At 39.2% G+C, this 20,797-nt stretch overlaps 3 protein-coding genes across 3 annotated transcripts in view; 1 reads left to right on the forward strand and 2 right to left on the reverse strand.

Annotated features, from left to right (window-relative positions):
* The window catches only part of tapbpl (TAP binding protein like), an 18,737-nt gene extending 14,988 nt beyond the window's left edge, over window positions 1-3,749 (forward strand). The window contains exons 7-8 of the mRNA XM_050047455.1: window positions 3,025-3,250; window positions 3,370-3,749. Of these exons, the coding sequence (XP_049903412.1) occupies window positions 3,025-3,250; window positions 3,370-3,437 (294 nt within the window). The 3' untranslated portion in view covers window positions 3,438-3,749. The remainder of the gene's footprint in view (window positions 1-3,024; window positions 3,251-3,369) is intronic.
* Window positions 3,750-3,897: 148 nt separating this feature from the next.
* vamp1b (vesicle associated membrane protein 1b) lies at window positions 3,898-13,227 on the reverse strand. Its single transcript, XM_050047522.1, has 5 exons — window positions 12,430-13,227; window positions 11,275-11,428; window positions 10,762-10,920; window positions 10,262-10,313; window positions 3,898-8,279 (listed from the first exon to the last, which is right to left on the reverse strand). Coding segments are annotated over exons 1-5 (384 nt in total). The 5' UTR covers window positions 12,432-13,227; the 3' UTR covers window positions 3,898-8,262.
* A 4,561-nt stretch (window positions 13,228-17,788) lies between these two features.
* mrpl51 (mitochondrial ribosomal protein L51) overlaps window positions 17,789-20,797 on the reverse strand; it is a 5,679-nt gene continuing 2,670 nt past the window's right edge. Inside the window, exons 3-4 of the mRNA XM_050047519.1 lie at window positions 18,593-18,700; window positions 17,789-18,214 (exon numbers count right to left, since the gene is read on the reverse strand). Of these exons, the coding sequence (XP_049903476.1) occupies window positions 18,018-18,214; window positions 18,593-18,700 (305 nt within the window). The 3' untranslated portion in view covers window positions 17,789-18,017. The remainder of the gene's footprint in view (window positions 18,215-18,592; window positions 18,701-20,797) is intronic.

Raw genomic sequence — 20,797 nt, forward strand, 5'->3', positions numbered from 1 at the left:
TGAGAAAAGTCATAGTATAGTATGTCATAAAAATATGACAAAAAAGTCATAGTAAAGCATGCTATAAAAATGCGATTGATAAAAGTCATAGTATAGTATTTAAAAAAATGTGATAAAGTCATAGTATAGTATGTCATAAAAATGCAATAAAATGACAAAAAGTGTGAATAAGAAGTCATAGTATAGTATGTCAAAAAATATGATTAAAAAGTCTTAGTATTTCAGAAAATGTTATTTAAAAAAATCATAGTATAGCTGTTAGGGGACTAGGCAAGTGAATTCAAAAGCAGACAAAAACACAGACTGAGAGCAGGATCAAGTAGATGATTTATTAGTAATATAATGAGTGTCGGAATACTGGGAGGCAAAAGTCCGAGATTGGGAGTGAAGCAGAGGAGCTGGGTTGGGGAACCTGGCCGAGAGGTTAGAGACCGTTGAGGTGACTAGAGCAGATGAGGTCCAGGTGGTTTCTCAGTTTAGCCGGAGTTACAGTGCAGGGGAGAGCTGATGTGATGGCGGATGGTTACCAGGTAGAGAAGGAGTGGAGCAGGAGTCAGGAGTCAAATCTGGATAGTGCTGCAGGCACAGGGGAAAGGTATTAGCGAGTGAGTCAATAGTACAGGACTAACAGTGTTTTGAATGTGACTGACTGGTAAGCAGAGTCTACCATCTGGTGGCATGCTGAACTTGGAGCCTGGTATTTGAAGCAGAGTTGTTTGAAGATGATTAGCAGCTGCGGTCACTCCTGCGTACCAGACACTGCTTCTATGATCAGAGCGAGAGAGGGAGAGAGAGAGAGGGAGAAGGGAAGCTCCTGGCTAGAAGGGATAGGAGGCTGCAGCAGAGGCTGTGACAACACTGTGTCAAAAAATGTGCTAAAAAAAAAAAAGTCATAGTATAGTATGTCAAAAAATGTGCTAAAAAAGTCATAGTATAGTATGTCAAAAAATGTGATAAAAAAGTCATAGTATAGTATGACATAAAAATGTGATTAAAAAAAGTCATAATATAGTATGTCGTCAAAAATCATAGTATCGCATGTCGACCCAAATCATGAAAAAAAGTCATAGTATAGCATGTCGTCCAAAATCATGAAAAAAAGTCATAGTAGCATGTTGTCCAAAATCATGAAAAAAAGTCGTAGTATAGCATGTCGTCCCAAATCATGAAAAAAGTCATAGTATAGTATGTCGTCCAAAATCATGAAAAAAAGTCATAGTATAGCATGTCAAAAATGTGATACAAAAATGTCATAGTATAGTACATCAAAAAATGTGATTAAAAAAAGTCATAGTATAGTATGTCGTAAATAACGTGATTTAAAAGAGTCATAGCATAGTATGTCAAAAAATGTGATAAAAAAGTCATAGTATAGTATGTCATAAAAATGTGATTGAGAAAAGTCATAGTATAGTATGTCAAAAAAAGTCATAGTATAGTTGTCAAAAAAAGTCATAAAAAAGTCATAGTATAGTATGTCGTCACAAATCATGAAAAAAAGTCATAGAATAGCATGTCGTCACAAATCATGAAAAGAAGTCGTAGTACAGCATGTCGTCCCAAATCATGAAAAAAAGTCATAGTATAGCATGTCGTCACAAATCATGAAAAAAAGTCATAGTATAGCATGTCTACGAAAATCATGAAAAAAAGTCATAATATAGTATGTCATCACAAATCATGAAAAAAAGTCATAGCATGTCGTCCCAAATCATGAAAAAAAGTCGTAGTATAGCATGTCGTCACAAATCATGAAAAAAAGTCATAGTATAGCATGTTGACCAAAATCATGAAAAAAAGTCATAGTATATAGCATGTCGTCCAAAGTCATGAAAAAAGTCATATATAGCATGTCGTCCAAAATCATGAAAAAAAGTCATAGTATAGCATGTCGTCCCAAATCATGAAAAAAGTCATATATAGCATGTCTTCCAAAATCATGAAAAAAAGTCATAGTATAGCATGTCGTCCCAAATCATGAAAAAAGTCATATATAGCATGTCGTCCAAAATCATGAAAAAAGTCATCATGTAGTATGTCGTCCAAAATCATGAAAAAAAGTCATAGTATAGCATGTCGTCCCAAATCATGAAACAAGTCATATATAGTATGTCGTCCCAAATCATGAAAAAAAGTCATAGTATGGTATGTCATAAAAACGTGATTGAGAAAAGTCATAGTATAGTATGTCAAAAAATGTGACTTAAAAAGTCATAGCATGGTGTGTCATAAAAATGTGCTAAAAAAGTCATAGTATAGTATGTCATAATAAATGTTATTAAAAAAAGTCATAGTCCATCCATCCATCCATCCATCCATCTTCTAACTACTTCATCCTCTTGAGGATCGCGGGGGGGCTGGAGCCTATCCCAGCTGACATTGGGCGAGAGGCAGGGTACACCCTGGACAGGTCGCCAGACTATCGCAGGGCTGACACATAGAGACAGACAACCATTCATGCTCACATTCACACCTACGGACAATTTAGAGTTATCAATTAACCTAATCCCCAATCTGCATGTCTTTGGACTGTGGGAGGAAGCCGGAGTGCCCAGAGAGAACCCACGCTGACACGGGTAGAACATGCAAATGCCGCACAGAAGGGCTCCCACACCCGGGATCGAACTGGGAACCCTCTTGCTGTGAGGCGACAGTGCTAACCACCACAGCACCGTGCCGCCCCAAAAGTCATTGTATAGTATGTAAAAAAAAAAAGATTAAAAAAGTCATAGTGTAGTATGTCAAAAAATTATAAAAAAAAAAAAAAAGTCATAGTATAGTATGTCAAAAAAATATTTAAAAAAAGTCAGTATAGTATGTCAAAAAATTATTTAAAAAAAAGTCAGTATAGTATGTCAAAAAAAGTCATTAAAAAAGTCATAGTATGTCATAATAAATGTTATTAAAAAAGTCAAAGTTCAGTTTGTCAAAAAATTTGATAAAAACGTCATAGTATAGTATGTCAAAAAATGCGATAAAACGTCATTCACAGGTTATACTTCTCTTTTTTCTTGTGCCTTTCAGATGGAGTGGTTATCCCTCTCTCCTACAGACACAGAGCCTACAGTGCTTCCAGATCAGGGCTCTCTGTCTAGCCACCGACAGCATGGTGATGGGACTTATTCCCTGTCGTCTCACCTCACTCTACCCACCAGTGTCTCCCCTGGAACTAAACTCACCTGCAGGGTGTCCCACCCAGCCCTGGAGGCTCCTCTCTCTGTCAGCCTGGTGGTAGAAAGTCCACAACCAGGTATTAATGTGTGGCTGCTGATGTGATGCTGTTTAACTCTGGATTTTTAAAAGAGTAGTTTGACATTTTTACACGCTGCGTTAAATCCTGAGCTGTTCTTTGTGTGTTTCACTCTACAGGTTCCTATTGGTGGGTTCTGGGTTTCCTGATTGTCAGTGTGCTTTTCTTCTACCAGGTCATGAGATAAGTTAGTCTGTACATGTTCTCATAGTTACTCCTCCAGACCTGGAACTGAGCCCTGAGAGATTTCCTGTGTCATTAGTGAGTCTTTAAGTTATTAATGATTTCATTAGAAGCCATCACTGGTTCACTCTTCCAGGCTTCTAGTGAACCAAAAGAATGCGATTTTGAAACTGTATTTCAGTATCTTACTGTACTTGCTTTATACGTTTGCTGTTGAGTTTTTTTGGTGGTGGCTACTTATGTTAAGTTGCATTAAGCAGCTGGAAGTTGCATTTCTGTAACCTGTAACATATTAAATCTTAAATCCCAAACTGTACTTTACTTTACAGTGGGTAATTTATGTCACACATAAATTACCCACTGCGGTTTCATTATTTCTTTCACACTGACTTACTGACCTGTGTTTTGCCTGTCTAGTGCTTGTTTTCAAAGTAGGCAGGAATGTCCACTTGGACTCAACGACTCAACGCCATAACTCATGAATTTATGTGCTAAGTGTGACAAAATTCCACACAAATGTCTAATGGGATGAAGTGATGACATTTTATATCCAAAAGTTCAACTTCACTGTGAAATCATAACTTTCTGCAGAAACACTTTTCTTGCCATCACTCAACACTGTAACTCAGAAACAGATGGGGAGACATTTGGTCAGATACTAGACTAGTGACACTAGTCTTTCATGTCCACCTTGAAACTGTGCTGATTGTATAGATCCTCTGTGCTGTCAGGTTGGAGTTGTGTGTAAAGCATCCACGTTTTGCCCAAAAATACTCTTAATACCTTCTCCTGAATTCCTTTAATGTCTCTGCTACATATATGAGTCTGGACTGACATGGATATAAGCATTAGCCTGATTAATTGGCAGAGGCTCACAACTGTGAGACGATAATTCTAGTTTACTTAAGAGGGTCGATTGAATTGTGCATGTGTAGGCAGTAGGTACTTTAAGGTACTTTTCCAGTTTACCTGTCTGCACAAATTCTTTTATTGTAAATACTAAATCAGTGGCACTATGTTTTTTTTTAATTAGTTATACAGGGACTTAATTTTTTTTTTTTTTTTTAATGCATTGTCTAAAGGAGCAAGGGAAAATCTTCAAGGAGGTGCATTCAAGCATCTCCAGCTCGGACTGATTGGAAGTCCTGAGATTCTGAATTCGATGCTTGTCGAGGCTCAGTGAATTTTAAAATCTGCTGTCCAGAGGAGAGAGTGAAAGGCTCCATGAAACACAGTGGGAGTGTGAGGTGGAATTGCTCAGGCTGTTAAAGAGCTGCTTGGAGATCCTAATGTTGAAGGTTTGATCCTTATCCAGGGCAGGTGAATTTTAAAGGCCGCTGTCCAGAGCAGAGAGTGAAAGGCTCCGTAAAAACAGAGCGGTAGTTTGAGGTGGAATAGCTCAGGCTGTTAAAGAACTGCTTGGAGATCCTAAGGTTGAAGGTTTGATCCTTATCCAGGGCAGGTGAATGTTAATGTTGCTGTAGAAAATTCTAGACGTAGGATCAGTAGGAGTCAGTAGCCTTAACCACTGAGTTATCCTACTACTACGCATGTCCAGCTGTGTATGTGTGTATCTAAGATAGATATAGAGATGGATAGATATTTTACGACATACTACATTGCCTATTTTTTTGCCTATTATTATAATATACTGCCACATTTTTTAAACACCCAATGCTACGACTTTTTGTTCAACATACTACACTATGACTTTTTCTGTCGACATAATATACTGTTCCTTTCTCTTCATTTTTTTTCAACATACTGTCTTTTTTTCAATGTACAATACTGTTTTTCTCCGACATACTATACTTTGACTTCTTTTTGACATACTATGAGATATAATAGACTTCTTTTTCCACAAACAATACTATGATTTAATGTTTTTGTGGCAAACTATTTTATGAGTTTTTTCCAACATACTGTACTGTGACCGTTTTTAAACGAACTATGTTGGGTTTCACTGCACTCAAATGATTTGTTCATCTGTACAGCCATAAACTAGACATCATTTAAGCGTCCTAAAATGGCTGTTGTTGTCTCCTTAGTTCATCAGAACAAAGAAAAGCCATGTGCACTCAACTGTATTATATTGAACAATATTATGAGGGTATTTTTTGCCACGACATTCTATGACATGACTATTTTTCAACATGCTTATATAGTATAGTGTGTCATTAATAAAAGTCATAGTATAGTGTGTCATAAGTAAAAGTCATTGTAAAGTGTTTCATGAATAACAAACATCGTAGAGCGATCCCAAAGTTTCCAAAGATGCCAAATGCATCAGGCTGAATGTGTGTATAACATTTTTGTAAAATTGCTAATCATATTAAGCACACGACTAGAATATTTCCATTTGATGGAGTGGTGCAGACATACAAAAACTGAGTCTCTGGTTTTTATATTCGCCTCATTGTAAACATAATTGCAACAAACTATCACAGAACATGGAAGAGGATGATTAGAGGAGAAGGAAGGAAATCTGGATGTTAAGGGGTTGTAGTTGCACTGTTTTCATTTGCTACTGTTTTTTTTAATATAGCTTGTAGTTTGTTTTTATGGCTATTTGCTGCTTGTTTTGTGTGTTTTATTGATATTGTTACTCCTTGTAATTTTTCCCAATGAAGGATTTTGTAACTCTGCAACATTGTTTGAGGTATTTAACATGATCAATATCAGTGCATATCTTGTAATACATCTGGAAATTGAATGAAGCTCTGTTGTGGACAAACAATCTGCATTGATAAGAAAGCTGGCATCACTTGAAGCGGATTAGATTGCAGAAAAACATCTTCTAACAAGGTCCAAATTGTCTCAATATGTCGGGAGAATAAAACAAAGATCAGCACTCAGTTTTGTTGATGATTTCTTTATTGGCATCAGCAAAAGTGGTAAGCATGCATTTGTTTTTCGCAAATCCAGTTGCATCATCTTACTGCATTTTCAGGTTGTAAATCACAAAACATGTACTCATATCTCTTGTGGTAATTACCTCATAATACTGTCGCACAATATCATCAGGTAATTATAACTAACTGCTACAATTATGCATCTTAATTTTATCAACTCTCAAAATCTGTCCCAAGAGAGGAAAATTAGATTTTCTTTATATCCAACAACCCCCCCAAAAAACCTTAAAGAATTTATAAACACATTTTTAGGAGCATTATCTGACACATGTGCACTATTGTTCTATCCATACAATACTACATATTTTTAAACAGGTCACTATAGTAGCATTTGTTTGCAGTCTCTGAATAGTAGTATTTTTTTTATCTCAAAAGCAAGTGAAATTAATAAAATTTGGCAAACTTTTGAGCATCGCTGCATTGCATAAGCAGTAATTATCAGATCATAAAGACATTATACACAGGTCCTTTAAACCACTAACAAAAGAAAATGTACAATCGGCAGTTAGATTCAGAAATGGCAGATACACAGATCACACAAAAAGGCAAAACTATGGACACGGTTTGCCATGCAAGTTAGAAAGAAACACCTCATTTTGCATTTACTGCAGGTGAGTCTGTTTATGTGAGTGAGGGGAGGGTTGGAGGGGTGGGGGCAGGTGGCTCTGGGTTTCTAAATCATGTCCTTTCTCCCATTTTCCTGCTTTTTAAATGTCAGATCAACTTAAACAACAGTCAAACAAACGCTTTGTCTGCACAACTTCCAAAACAAGTTGGCATTTGTACCTGTTTTTTTTTATTTACTGTTTTTAAATGTGACGTTACACATTCATCTGTCTATGGCTGTGACTCTGTCCATGTCAGAGTTATGAGACCTTCCTCTGGGTCAGTTCATGTGTACAGTAGATTGTCTGTTAGTGGCTGCTTGCCTTGCTGTGCATATTACTCTGCCACTAAGCACAACACTACCACTATGACTCCACCTGTGGTACAAAAACCAGGTAAAATGAAGCATAGTTATATTCTATTAATAATTGCTTATCAGTCCAGAATTTGAAGTTAGTGTGGTTTATATAGGGAAACAATGCGAGCTACTTTTCCCTGAATCACTTCTTCCTTTCCTTATGCTCTCACACAGTCTCTTCCCCTGTTTAAATTTCTTCCTCTCATTGTCGGTTCTGAACGTTGCAGAAAGTTAGGGCGGGAAAGGAAACGAAAAAGTTACTCATAAAAGCCTGTCAGCTAAACTCGGAAAAAAGCTACTGGCTACAATGCTTTGGTTCACAAATACACACACGTACAACAGAAATGTTTCTAATATTAATCTAACCTTGTGACCTTGTGTTAGTAAGTAGCAATGACGGTAGCAGTTGTGAGAGGAGTGTGTTAGTTAGGCATGTCAGTATCAACTTACAAATGTAGGACTCTCAAAAAAGGTAATATGAACAAGCTTTGGCATATCTGGGGTAGAAAGGACTGCAAACTCTTGTTCAATCTCCCTGCACACATTCACATCCTGCATATTGTACATCTCTCCCCTCATTGCTTCGTTCAGAGGCCTAAGCCCCGTGTGTTCCCATGTCACAAGAATATTCTCCCTCCCTCCTTCCCTTCCTTTCTCCCTCTTTCACTCCGCCTGCTGCGTCCTTCAATAATACATGAGGTGCAGAGACAGGAGGAGGTGAGTGAGACTTTAAACAGTGGAAGAAAGCAACAAGAAGGGAGGGAGAGCGGAGACACCTATAAACACTACTGTCATGTATAAGTGCAAGATGGTTTGATTGATGGAAGACTGTGTGAAGAGAGGAAGGAGAGGACGGATAAAAGGGGAGGAGTGGCGCTTGGGTATCTTTTTTTTTTTCTCTTCCCTCTCATATCATTCTCAAGTCCGTATCCATCTGTACTGATGGGCTGAGCTCAGTGGAAGAAGTACACTGCGAATGAAGGAGAGGGGGAGAAGAAGTCATTAGTCTAATGGATCTGACATCACTTAAAACAAAACAAGGAGAGGGCAGTCAGCTGAGCTCTTCTTTTTATATAGTGTTTACAAGTTTGTTTCTAATAAAGAGATGGTTAAAAGAGTATTATAACTGGTATTTATCGTAAAAACAAGACAAGACATAAATAATGGTCAATCAAAGCAGAAGTATGCAGGCTAGACATGGGCATATGTCGGTGCTGTCAACATGGGTGGATTATGACACAGTGGGGCCCTGGGCCTGTATACATAAAAGCCCCCACCCCCCCTCAGGACAGGTACAATACGCTATTGTTCTCCCCACAGACTTGAAGGACCCATATTGGATATAGTGCTTAGCACATCTAAAGTCCTATGGATAAACTTTGGGGATAGAAACACTAATTTAAAATATAACACGATGGTGTCTTTCATGTGACATCTCCAAGGTAAATGTTTAGGCTATCCCTCCAGTTTTTCTCTGTTATTGACATGATAACTAAGCCCTTTGACAAAAGATGCAAAGTTAATAACAGCACCTTCATGCACAGGCTCTGGCTTGGGGGCCCACTGAGCCCTTGGGGCCCTGGGCCTGGTAGGCCTGTGCGGTAAAACACCCATGGCTGTTACTCTGTCTTATGGCTGGTCGATACAGGGATAATCAAATATCACCATATGTTTTAACCAAATATCTTAATGCTGACATTGCGACTGTTTTGTAGGGTTGACTATTGGTGCTTTCACAAAATATTTACACAGTGAGATTTTTTTTGGATAAATAATCATCAGTGATGTGGATATAATGACTTAGTGGGTAAAGGCAAACAATAGAACAGCGAGAAGAGTCTGGTGAGTTCAGAAGCTTACATCACTGTACTATATTGCAGCCTTTAAAGGTCCAGTGTGCAGGATTTAGTGGCATCTAGTGGTAAGGTTGCAGAACTGAAACTGCTAATGTTTGCCAAGCATGTAGGAGAACAACAATGGCTGGTGCTAAAACATGAATGGCGCTATCTAGAGTCAGTGTTTGATTTGTCAGTTCTGGCTCACTGTAGAAACAACATGGTGGACTCTCTGGAAGAGGACCCTCTCCGTATGTATATATAAACACCTCATTCGAAGGTAATGAAAACACAACGATTCCTATTTTTTGGTGATTGTAAACTAATCAAAACATAGTTATAAATATAATATTCCATTTCTGCCAATAGGTACCAATAAATCCTTCATGCTGGACCTTTAAAACCAGGAAAGACAACACTTAAGACATTATAATATCTAAAATCTAAGATGATACCTACTCTCAAATCATGATATCAATCATGAAATATCACCCTGCTCTACTCTAATTTCCTGTAAAAGTAACAGCACTACTATCTCAGCTATTGTACAGTGACAGAATAACACCATGCGAGCAGTTCCCATGAAAAGAGGATCCTTGAGAACCAATGTAAGTTTACAGAACGGCCAAAACAGAAAAAAATAAAAAAATAAAAAAACCATACTCTGTCCTGGCTTTGTTAATCAAATGTAATCTTTAATATTAAATGTCATTAACACATGGATGACTTTATCATTACAGAATACTTTGAAGTATTTGGGGCCAAGAGGGCATACTGTAAGTGCACTTACTAAATAATGTCAGTGTTGAGTCTTTTGGTTTTTGATGAATAACTCTGGATTGATTCAGAATTCACAATTACTCCATTGGCAGTAGAAAGAGCTCATCAGGAGCTTTATATCTGATATGAATAAATACATAAACCTAATTTTTCTCCAATAACAACATTTGTGCCCATCCCAGTATCTGTTCCTCTGCTGTCGAGAGAAATACACTAAATGATCACATACTTTTTTTCTAATACTTTTATCTGTGCACAAAAGCCTATATATCACCCTATCTGACTGTCAACCAATAGATTAATCAATATGTTTTATGAGTATCAAGAGGCTACTTACAGAATATTATTCCAACCACAATGACTCCAATGATTCCCATCATGATCATCATCTGAAAGAAGAAAACAATAACATTCACTATAATGTGACCTTTTTTTATACACACCGTAACTATGTGTGCAGTTCAAACACATCAAAACAATAAAACATTTAATACACTCGAGTGTTTCTGAGTCTGTTGTAAAAACTCTACAATAAGAGACTTCTTTCCCCCAAAGCATCTGCTCAGTCTTCCACATCAGCTCATTAACAGATTAGTGTGTGGAGAGTGGGATCCCCAGAACAGACTGTGTGTCCGCCTCAGTGCACCTCAGCATGTTTGATGCTTTCAAAGAAAAGAGCTGATCTCATTCACACTTCATTTTAATTCTATTCTAGATCTATATACATCTTAATGCACCACATACAAATAGGGATGTTGTTATTTCAGACTCAGGTTACATTGTGAGTTTCTTTTAGTAACAACAATCTGTTTAATGGAGCCGCACTAATGTGCCCACCTTGCAGTTCTTCCACCAGTACTTGTTCTTTAGCTTAGCTGCGCAGCTTTCAAACTGGGAGGCTCCGGCTTGGAGAGCGTCCGCTCTGTCATCCAGCTCTGAAAGCTTCTGGTCCCTTTCCAAAACCTTGTCCACATTCACCCGCATGATATCCACCACCTAGCCCACAGCGGCGAGGATGAGACAGCATTTGGCAGCAGTGGGGAGGAGAGACAAAGATGAAGACAAGCATGATTAAAGCAAAGGAAGCTATATATCCTACATAAGAGTTTATAAGTAGTCCAAATCCATTGGCCTATTATATATTAAGAAGACCAAGACTTTCTAGAGAACATAAGAGAAACAGCAGATCATTTTAGATGCCTGTCTCTATAATATAAGTGCTGTGCATATACAGTAAGTCCAGACATTTAATTAGTAAGCCACTGATGAGGTTCCCTGCATTACTGCATCATACTGACGCATTGCACGTAACATCAAGATGGAATCGTAATCTGGCGTGGTCCAGCTCACCTCCTCGACTTGGGCCTGTGTCTGCTGTAGCCTGCGGTTGCTGGTGGTGTTGGGTGGGGCGGGAGGTCCGCCGCCTGGAGCTCCATCTGCACCAGGGGCTCCTGGAGCACCGGGGGCTCCACCTGGGGGGGCAGCAGCAGCATCTGGGGCAGACCTGAGAAGAAGCACAAGGAGGAGGAAGAGGAATTGAAGTTGGAGTAAAAGAGGCCATTTGGTGATGTGATAACTGATGCATGTTTATGGCCCGGGGAGAACTAAAGGCTTAAAACAGAGATTAAAAAAAGGAGCAAATGCAGCTTATTTGCAGGTTAGAGAGGAGGGAAAAGCTGCCACATAGCAAAAGGAGAGAACTGCATATTGTGCAGGGGGAAAAGGCGATGTAGGGTGAATAATGCAGAAAATAGGATGTGAAGGGTTGGGGATTTAAGAGATGCAGTGGGGTGAAAAAAATATATATAGGCCACAGATGGGAAGCCAGAAACAGAAAGTCCTGGCTGAATAATGAGCGAGAGAAGAGGAGAAGTTCTTATGATGGATTACAGAGAGTTGGGTGGGACGGAGAAGGAAAAGGTAAAGCTAGAGAGTGGCTTGCGGAAAAGGGGAAAGGGTTAATCCAGCAGGGGGGAGAGGAGGTACAGGAGGTTTTAAACAGAGCAAACAAGCTTCTCGGGGGAGCAGCCACTGACTCAACATGAGGGACAGTTTGATATAAATCACAACCACTGCAGGACAAGAAATGAATTCAGCAGATGAAGAAGAAGAACGTCTTCACCTCATGAGGCATCAATCATTTGACATGCATGTTCCCAAACACAGAGCAGGTGATGACCTCAAACCCTTGGACCTAAAATACCCTGTCTAACAAATTATTACTATTAAATCCATGGTGTCAGATTATACATGAAACTGGCTTTATATCTAAGGCTTTACAGTGGCAGCAGTCAACCCCTGAATACATAATTTAGTATTGGTGTGACGGAAAATTTCCCTTGCGTCAGCAGAATCCATCAAGCTGAAAGAAATCAGTTCAGTTTCCGACCCCCACCGTGCAAAACATGCAGTAATGTATATATAATTATCAAGAGCAGCTAAAGAGGTGTTTCTAATATTGCTGTAGTGAAAAGAGCGCAGCAGAAAAGCCGCATTAATACTCACATCTTCTATGCAGCTGTTTAAACTGACTCACGGGCAGCGGAGGAGGAGGGGTGACGGGCTGTGAGGTGGAGAGGGAGGGTCTGAAGTACAACACGAGAAGAAGAAGAAAAAAAAGCAGCAAGATCACAGGAAAAAAAACACAAGAGGAGAATTTATAGGCACTGGTCCAAACCAAAGTCCAAATTTTCAATTAGCAAAGTGATGAAAGTGCCGCGCGCACAGTAAACACAGGCGGAGGGTCTTTGCGCAGTGGAGCCGATCTTCTTCTAGCGATGCATTTATACTGCAAGTCGTCAGCAAAAGTACCGCAATATACCGAGACACGTAAACGGGCCGGGCGATAATTCACCGTGTGGCAGGAAGTGAAGGAGGACGACGCGAGCTCAAGAGAAAAGTACTTGCAAATGATAATCCATTGAGGAGAAATCCTCGGGTGTTTATATTCCTGCAGGGCTGCACGCAGCTCCTCCGAGTGATGCTGAGTCCTGGCAGAGCTGCTCCTGGATGCGGAGACGCAGCGCTGATTGGCTGGTTGTTGAGTTGCCTCTTCTATAAGCTACTGGCAAATGCGTGCAATTTCTAAATTAACGGGGAGGGAGGAAAAAAAAGTCCAGTCATGAGAAATCTGTTGTCTGTCTTTGATTTCTGTCGCCCCCCACCTCTCTCGGGCTTTCTGTCTGCGCGGACGGATGTGCGTCTTGTGGGAAGTAAAGTGCTGTGGCACTGTAGGCTACTGCAATAATGCGTCTCTCCTCCTGCCTTCTCCACTTGGACTCGTAACGACAGTGCGGTACCCCCCTCCCCTCCCTCCTCTCTCTCCCTTCACACTTTGCAGTACTGCAGCTCTCTTTGTCGGATAGGGCGGCGGGACGACACTGCGGTACAGGGGATGCCTACAGAGTCCAGGGGCGGCTCTACACTTTTCTGACTGGGGTGGCCCATGTTGGACACCCGCTTATGCAGGGGAGGCTTGAAGTAGCATTTAAACAGCATTAATTCACCATTTATGTCTCAACTGCTCATGTATTACAGTTTCTTATATTCCTGTGTTTGCATATTTTATTTTAAAGATAATGTAACCTAATCACAACACAACAGAGTGGCACCATGTAAATAAATTTTTATTATTTTTTATGTTTTTATTATTTATATTATTGTTTCAATATATCGATGTTTTATAAATCATGTTTGTTCATACTGTGTTCTTGCTGTTTGTCCCCATCAGTTGTCTTATACTGTCCTTATATCCTCCTGAGACCTAAACTTCTGTGTGGTGTGTATTTTGTAATTTTCCCTAGCTATTTGGGATCAATAGGACCCAATAAGTATAAAAAACTCAACACTGTCAACAATAATAAGGACTCAATGTCCTCAAACAATATTATTATAAATGTATGTATGTATGTTGTTACTGCTGCTAAAATTTGTCAGATGTGGTAAATGGACCTCTACTTGTATAGTGCCTTTCCACTCATCTGACCACTCAAAGCGCTTTTTTTTTTAAGTACGAGTCACATTCACCCATTCACTCACACATTGATGGCCGAGGTTGCCATACAAGGTGCCACCTGCTACTCAGTTTTTAACACACTCACAAACCAATGGAACAGCCATCGGGAGCAATTTGGGGTTCAGTATCTTGCTCAAGGATACGTCGACATGCAGCCTGGAGGAGCTGGGGATCGAACCGCTGTTCTTCCCATTAGTGGATGACTCGCTCTACCTCTGAGCCACAGATTTGTTGCAGTATCAAACTATAAACATTATTAATCATAAATGAACATATTTCAACCGTAAAGTGTGATCAGGTTTTGTCCACCTTTATGACGGGATCACCTGCAGACTGACTTGGCAGAGATGGCTGCCGTCAAAAAAAAAAAGAAAAAAGAGATGGCTGTCATCTTGTTTTTACATGGCTTGGTGTATTGTGCTCTTCCTAACACTAGATGGCATAAAGTGTCCACAAACGAGGACAACAGGTCTAAGTTAAGTAGAAGGGAAGTATAAGGTCAAGTAAACCCAAAATGTGATGTGGGCACAGGGTCTCAGGAGGATATGTAATCTGTTGGCATTAAAATGTCTAAAACCGACTAGACCAATGTTATATGTTTTGTTCACACCAGGGAAAATTTACTGAGCATCAAGCTCCTTACAGCAATGCACGGACTTCATATTCAGTGGGCTAGAAGGATACAAATATATGATAACAACTGCAATAAAGTGATGAAAAAAAGTACATAAAATAAATAAGTAGTAGCAATGTCTCAAGACTTATAAATTGCTGTTAAACAAACATATCATCTAGCACACACTTGAAATTATCTAATGACACATACATTAATAATTTAAATACCTCTTGTAACTTGCTCCATTTATTTGGTGCTAAACAACTAAAAGCTAATTTACCGAGCTCAGTGCTAATCTGGGAAGTTTCAAGGGATAAAAATTCCTGTGAGCGTGTGATGAGATGGATTTGATTTTTAAAGGAGAAGTGAGATAGAAGAGTAGCTTTCCTAGCAATGCCTTGTACACAAAATGGAGACAATGTTTTTGTCCTCAAACAGTGAGAGAAGACCACCTCACATTCTGATACAGGTCACAGTGGTGAGTTTTAAAACCATCCCCAGTAATAAAGCTTAAATAACTGTGGTCGACTGTATCAAGTGATTTTAGTGTGGATGAGCTGCATGCATGTACAAAATATCACCATAATCTAAGACTGATTATAGTAGACTGAATAATTGTCCTTCTATTTTCTAAAGAGAAGCATGAGTTGTCATGTCATGTTATGTCATGTCATGTCATGTCGTCATGTCATGCTATCAAATGTTTCCAGCAGAGCGAACATTGACTCCAGCCCCTCCGTAATGTGCCAAAAGGCATTTGAAAAACACTAGTCATTAACGTGAAACTGCTTTATTCAGTGTTTTTATCAGTTTAAATCACCTGGTCCGTTTGTTTTGAAGAGGAAAAGATCTCTGCAGGTAATTCGGCTCCTGGTAAAAACCTCCTAAACAATAAACAGTGAAGAAATTCTAACCAGAAGAAACTGACTGCAATAACAGCATTGCTCCGTCTTTTGTTACGGTTTTGATTAAGGGACCCCTGGCAGCAGAACATGACATATTGTATGTTTGAAGACTGTGTTGTAACTGGTTACTTTAGTTATTCCTCCACACAGGATAGACAAACAGAAACAATAGCTGATTTCATCACTGAATAATCTGTTGATTCTTTCAACTGACCATCCAGCTGGCTAAGTGAGTTAATAACCCAGCAAAATAAGTAAATTTCACCATCAATTATTTTGCTTGTTTTTTTATTCACATTTTTGTTAATAAAATTTAATAAAGTGGTGGAAAGAATGCCCATCATAAATTTCATAGCCTGAGACGATGTCTTAAAATTGTTTGTTTTGTGAAACCCACAGACAAATTGACAAATTAACTTTAAGATGGAAAGCAGCAAATCTTTATTTTTGACAAGCTGGGACCAAAAGTCAGATGCCTCAAATGAATGATCAGCTATAGGAATAGTTTCCAGTTAACTTGACTAATCCTTCCAGCGCTAACTTCAGGTGGACAGGATCAGAATTCACTGGGGTCAGAGAGGAAACACCTGAACCACAGGCTTTTGTTGCATGATCCTATGCAATACTTTATTAGCAAGGGAAGGAAGAGTTGCATAAACAAGAAACTGAATCTGGAAGTTGTTTATCTCTCCCTCCCGCACAATACAGACTTGACATTTCTGAAAGGTTGCACATGCAGCACATCAAACATTCACTGCACCTCCTACATTCTAAAGATGTCAGAGTAACTACTGCATGTGAGGTCTGCTTTAACTTGAAATTACTGTGGTGCTGAGAGGAAATCAAAGAAAACCTAAGGGAAATCATCAAAACAACTACACTTACGTAAAGGAAAATTTTCATCTATTCTCTGTTCACTGTATGTTACGACAGCATTACACGAGTTCACAGAAACTGTTTTTCAGCCTTTTGACTTTTAAATCAAAGCATTTTTGTCACCTGTTGCAAATGTCTATGGGTTGCAACTAGTTATTAGAGGCCTGAAGAGCTGTAAATATTCAGTATTACAGTCGCAGGTACATGTATCTTTTTCTTTCTATCTTTTTCAAAATGATTTTATGACCACTCAGATTTAATGCCTCTTTGCACAAAACATAGGTCCAAAAAGCTTTACAGTTTTGTATCAAAGAACTTGACTCACCTGCACAAAACCCTCACCTGGACTCCATCCAACACTTTTGGGATGAACTGGAATGCCAACTGGGAGCCAGGCCTCATCACCCCACATCACAGCCTGGGCTTGCTGATGCTTCTGTGACTGAGTGGGAGCAAATCTCTGCAGCTAGGCTGTAAAATCTTGCGGAAGGTCTTCCTGGAAGAGTTGCGGTTATCACAGCAGCACAGTGACGCCCATGCAAACTCACTATTTAGCTATTATTTTAATGGTTTCTTTCTTCTTGAGCTCCATTGCTGATCTTTGCTCTCTTCACACTGATGTGTTTTCATTTTAAAGCACTGTTGTAAAATGAAAACAATCTCCGTACACAGAAGCATTTTAGCACTATTTCAGAAATGACCTTCATCCATGCCAACACGCCTAAAGATACATATCACTCGACCAGTCACATACACTGGACATGTGCTTGCTGGCGTAAACAGGAAACAGACTGTCTACTCTGCGGCTGGTTGCTTAGTTTGAGAAAATATTGCAAAGAAGGCAAAAAGTAAAACCAGAGACATTTTAGCTTGGACTGGCGGTGAGGTGGAATTGTTACTCAAAGAAACACCAGTATAAGGCGGTCAAGTCAGCCGAAAAAAAGAGATTAGGGATTGTTACAAAGCAAATACTGGCACATGTAAGAGTGGTACAGGGGGCATTATCCATCACTGGAGGAAGCCAAGGCAATGGGAAAGGAGTTATCACACAAGAAAGATGAAATCACAGAAGTTGCGTTTTTGTTTTGGCATGTTGAGACTGACAAGACACAATCGAGAAGCAAACCTGAGTGTCTGCATCACTGTTTTCCAAAGTCTACACTTCCACGAATCCACACTAAAACACAATCCCTGAGTTCTCAAACTAAAACAGGGTCAGCAGCATTTTCAAAGGTCTCCGTTTTAGGGGTTCAAAAACTAATGTGGACACTAAGCATAAATGTAGCAATAATGATGCCTTTAAAAACAAAAACATGTTAGTGTGGGTGTAGCCTTAGATTCTCAGGCAAGACCGCCATGTCATTTGTTTACAGCTATCGAGCAAAAGCAACCAGCTTGTTGCTGTCTGGGAGCTGAGGGAGCTTCTGTTGGTTAGAAGAAATAAAACAAATATTGTTTTTCCAGTCTTTTTTTGGCTTTTATATCTTAAATTTTGTGTTGGTCATACAGAAGTACAGGAAGTATACTGCTCTGAATCACACAAAGCTTCTCCTCATATGAAAATGATAACTTTGAAAAAAAATGGCGACATACAGCACTTTGACAGCATGAAACACACAGCTAGTTTCCATCAGTCCTTATTGGCTGGTCACATGTATTTGCCAGTATGGTTTGTTCAACGTTAGCGGAATTTGCCATAGCGGTTGAAACGTTTGTAGAGATAACGGATCCTTTTCTCCAAGTTGTGTCTCTCCAGAGTCATCATTCTGTCGCCCACCATCTTCTTCTTTCTTATTAGACGCTGCAGTTCGTTGCCTCTGAAAGCCTTCACCCAGCAGGGCGCCATGATGAGGTCTTTGGGATGAGCTTTGAAGTCCCCTGCAGAAATGAAGGGAGGAGATCAGTTTGTGCACAGTGTATGTGAGATGAAGAGGAGAAAACAAAAGCAAAACTATAGGAAAAGTACAGTTGGTGAAGAATTGGGAAGTGGAATAGAGATCTAAACTCAGCAAAGATGAACCAGGGTGTTAATTTGGTTTTACATTTATTGTATACAGAATTTTTCTTTTAAGCAAACAGCAAGCAGTTAACTAATCACATAAAAGACAAATCTAGATCCACAGATGCAAAGTACATCCCACCAGTTTTATCACATGCACTGACAATCACACAAAAACTGTTTTTCTTTAATAAAACCATCATAAACTAACAAATCCCAATGTCTCAAACTGAATTTAACTGATTAAGGACACTTACCTAAGATGCCTATGTTGTCATAAACCCCGAACATGCTCCTCTTCTCAGTCCACCTGTCCACCTTCTTCAGCTCTGGAATGGAATGCATCCTGATCTGACGGCACGTACCTGAAGAAAGCACACTGTTTCATGAAAATCTTTCTGCACATATATTATAGGCTTAGGCAATATCTATTTTTTCATATCTCCATACCTTTCTGAAATTTCACCAGTACATGACAGTATTTGTGCACGATGCTACCTTCCACCACAACTGTCTCACACTAGTCTTGTTAGTCTTCTAGTTAGTTAGTCCACTGTTCCAACCATAGACTGTAAATGTAAAGATGGACACATGACAGCTGCCCAGAAATTAAGCTGAAACATCTCAATTGCCCCCTGGTGGCCGGCTACAGTTCATAAAGCCCGCCCTCTCCATGTTATTAGATGGGACATGGGCCAAACTAAAAACTCAAAGTATACATCAAATAAATTTTTCCCAAATAAGGTCTCTGTCATTTAAGGCAGTTTTTATCACGCTGCTGTTTGTTCAAGTATTCGTTTTTCTGATAAGTTTGTTTTTTATTAATTATGTAATGCTAGGAAACAGGGACTTAACAACTTGATTGACAACTGTGTGAGCCAATCAGTGGGCTCATATTCAATATTGCTGCTCACAACCTTGAAACTTGATACCGTGGAGCTCGCTACTTTGCAGACTGGCTCCAAATGATGGCATCAGCGCAAGATAGCAGTGGCTGTATCTAGGATATTTTAGCTTCACTTCTGTACAGTGGGGTTAAGTGGAGACATGTCGTCTATCTTTATATACAGTAGATAGTTCAAACAATCACCAACTCTAGTTTGGTTGAAATAAACTCTTAATTCACCAAGTTAGATGTGAAAATACGCTGTTTTTCTATGCAGCCTCTATCCGTCATTGCACGCTGACTGTTCACCTGTCCTGTAATGTTAACCCTGCCACTTGCAGTCGCCATGTTTCACAGGTCAGCTGTGTGTTCTACAAGTAGAGACTGACCTCTGGAGGTGCGTGCTGTATGCTACTTAAAAAGCATCCTCAATACAGTATCTCCATATGAGTTTCAGAGAAAGATGAGCGTATACCCTGGTATACCGTAATAGCATGATACCGCCCAAGCCCAACATACCAAATTTAGATCTGAAAGATTAACTGATTAGTTGATCAACATAAAATGATTCTTGAACAAATGGATCAATCTTAAAGACATGAATCAAACAAAAATGCTTAATATTCACGGGTTACTTCTCCTCAAATGTGACATTTTGCTGCCTTTACTTTATAATGTCACTGTAAACTGTAAACATATAGGTTTTAGATGGCTGCTCAGATTATACAAACAATTTTATAAAAGCATCACATTGGAACTCAGGAAACAATAGATAGTTTAAAAGCCAGTGATTCTCAAAAGGTGCCATGCCAATCCAGGTGTGCCATGGGATTTGGTGATAACCACACATTATTACTGCAATATTCAACTGGTCCGATACAAAAGGTAATGAATTAATTTTTAATTGACTGTATGAATATGTTGTGTGCATCAATTTCCTAATAAAGAGGGGAACTCTAGCTAAAAAATGTATTGTAATAAATCTAATTTAAAAAAAAACTACACTGGGGACCTATTTGTCACCATTCACACATGGGAATTGTTAGTGTGTGACACATCAAAAGCCCTGATTTACAGGCAGTGTGAGGGATGATGAAAGAGAACAGAAGGACATGCACATCCTAGAAAAGACTTAGCCTAGGTGCTGGACCACAAAGAGGCACCAATGTAGAAAAAGTTGAGTCCGCACACTAGATACAGCTCCAAAGATTTAATGTGAATATCACCACATGTGACGTTTCGGGCACAGGCCCTTCATCAGACATGAAACTGGTACAGAGACACACCTGCTTAAATCAATGTCAGGGATCACCTGACAGGTCATGTGATGTGGTAAACAAAAAAATAATAAAAAAATACACATATGTGATCATATCTAATCCCCAAAGTACAATACAAATGATCATCAATAATGCTAATAATCAATACACATCACTTCACATCAATACACAACAATAATGATACTCACAATCAGCATGTGAAAGAGTAAGATCGAAACAACTTGAATATCACATGACAAAGAACATCAGGTATAAACCGTCATACTGTGATGTAATATCAAGAAGAAAAAATAAAG

The sequence above is a fragment of the Epinephelus moara genome, chromosome 6, assembly GCF_006386435.1.
Source record: "Epinephelus moara isolate mb chromosome 6, YSFRI_EMoa_1.0, whole genome shotgun sequence".
NCBI classification, from domain to species: Eukaryota; Metazoa; Chordata; class Actinopteri; order Perciformes; family Serranidae; genus Epinephelus; species Epinephelus moara.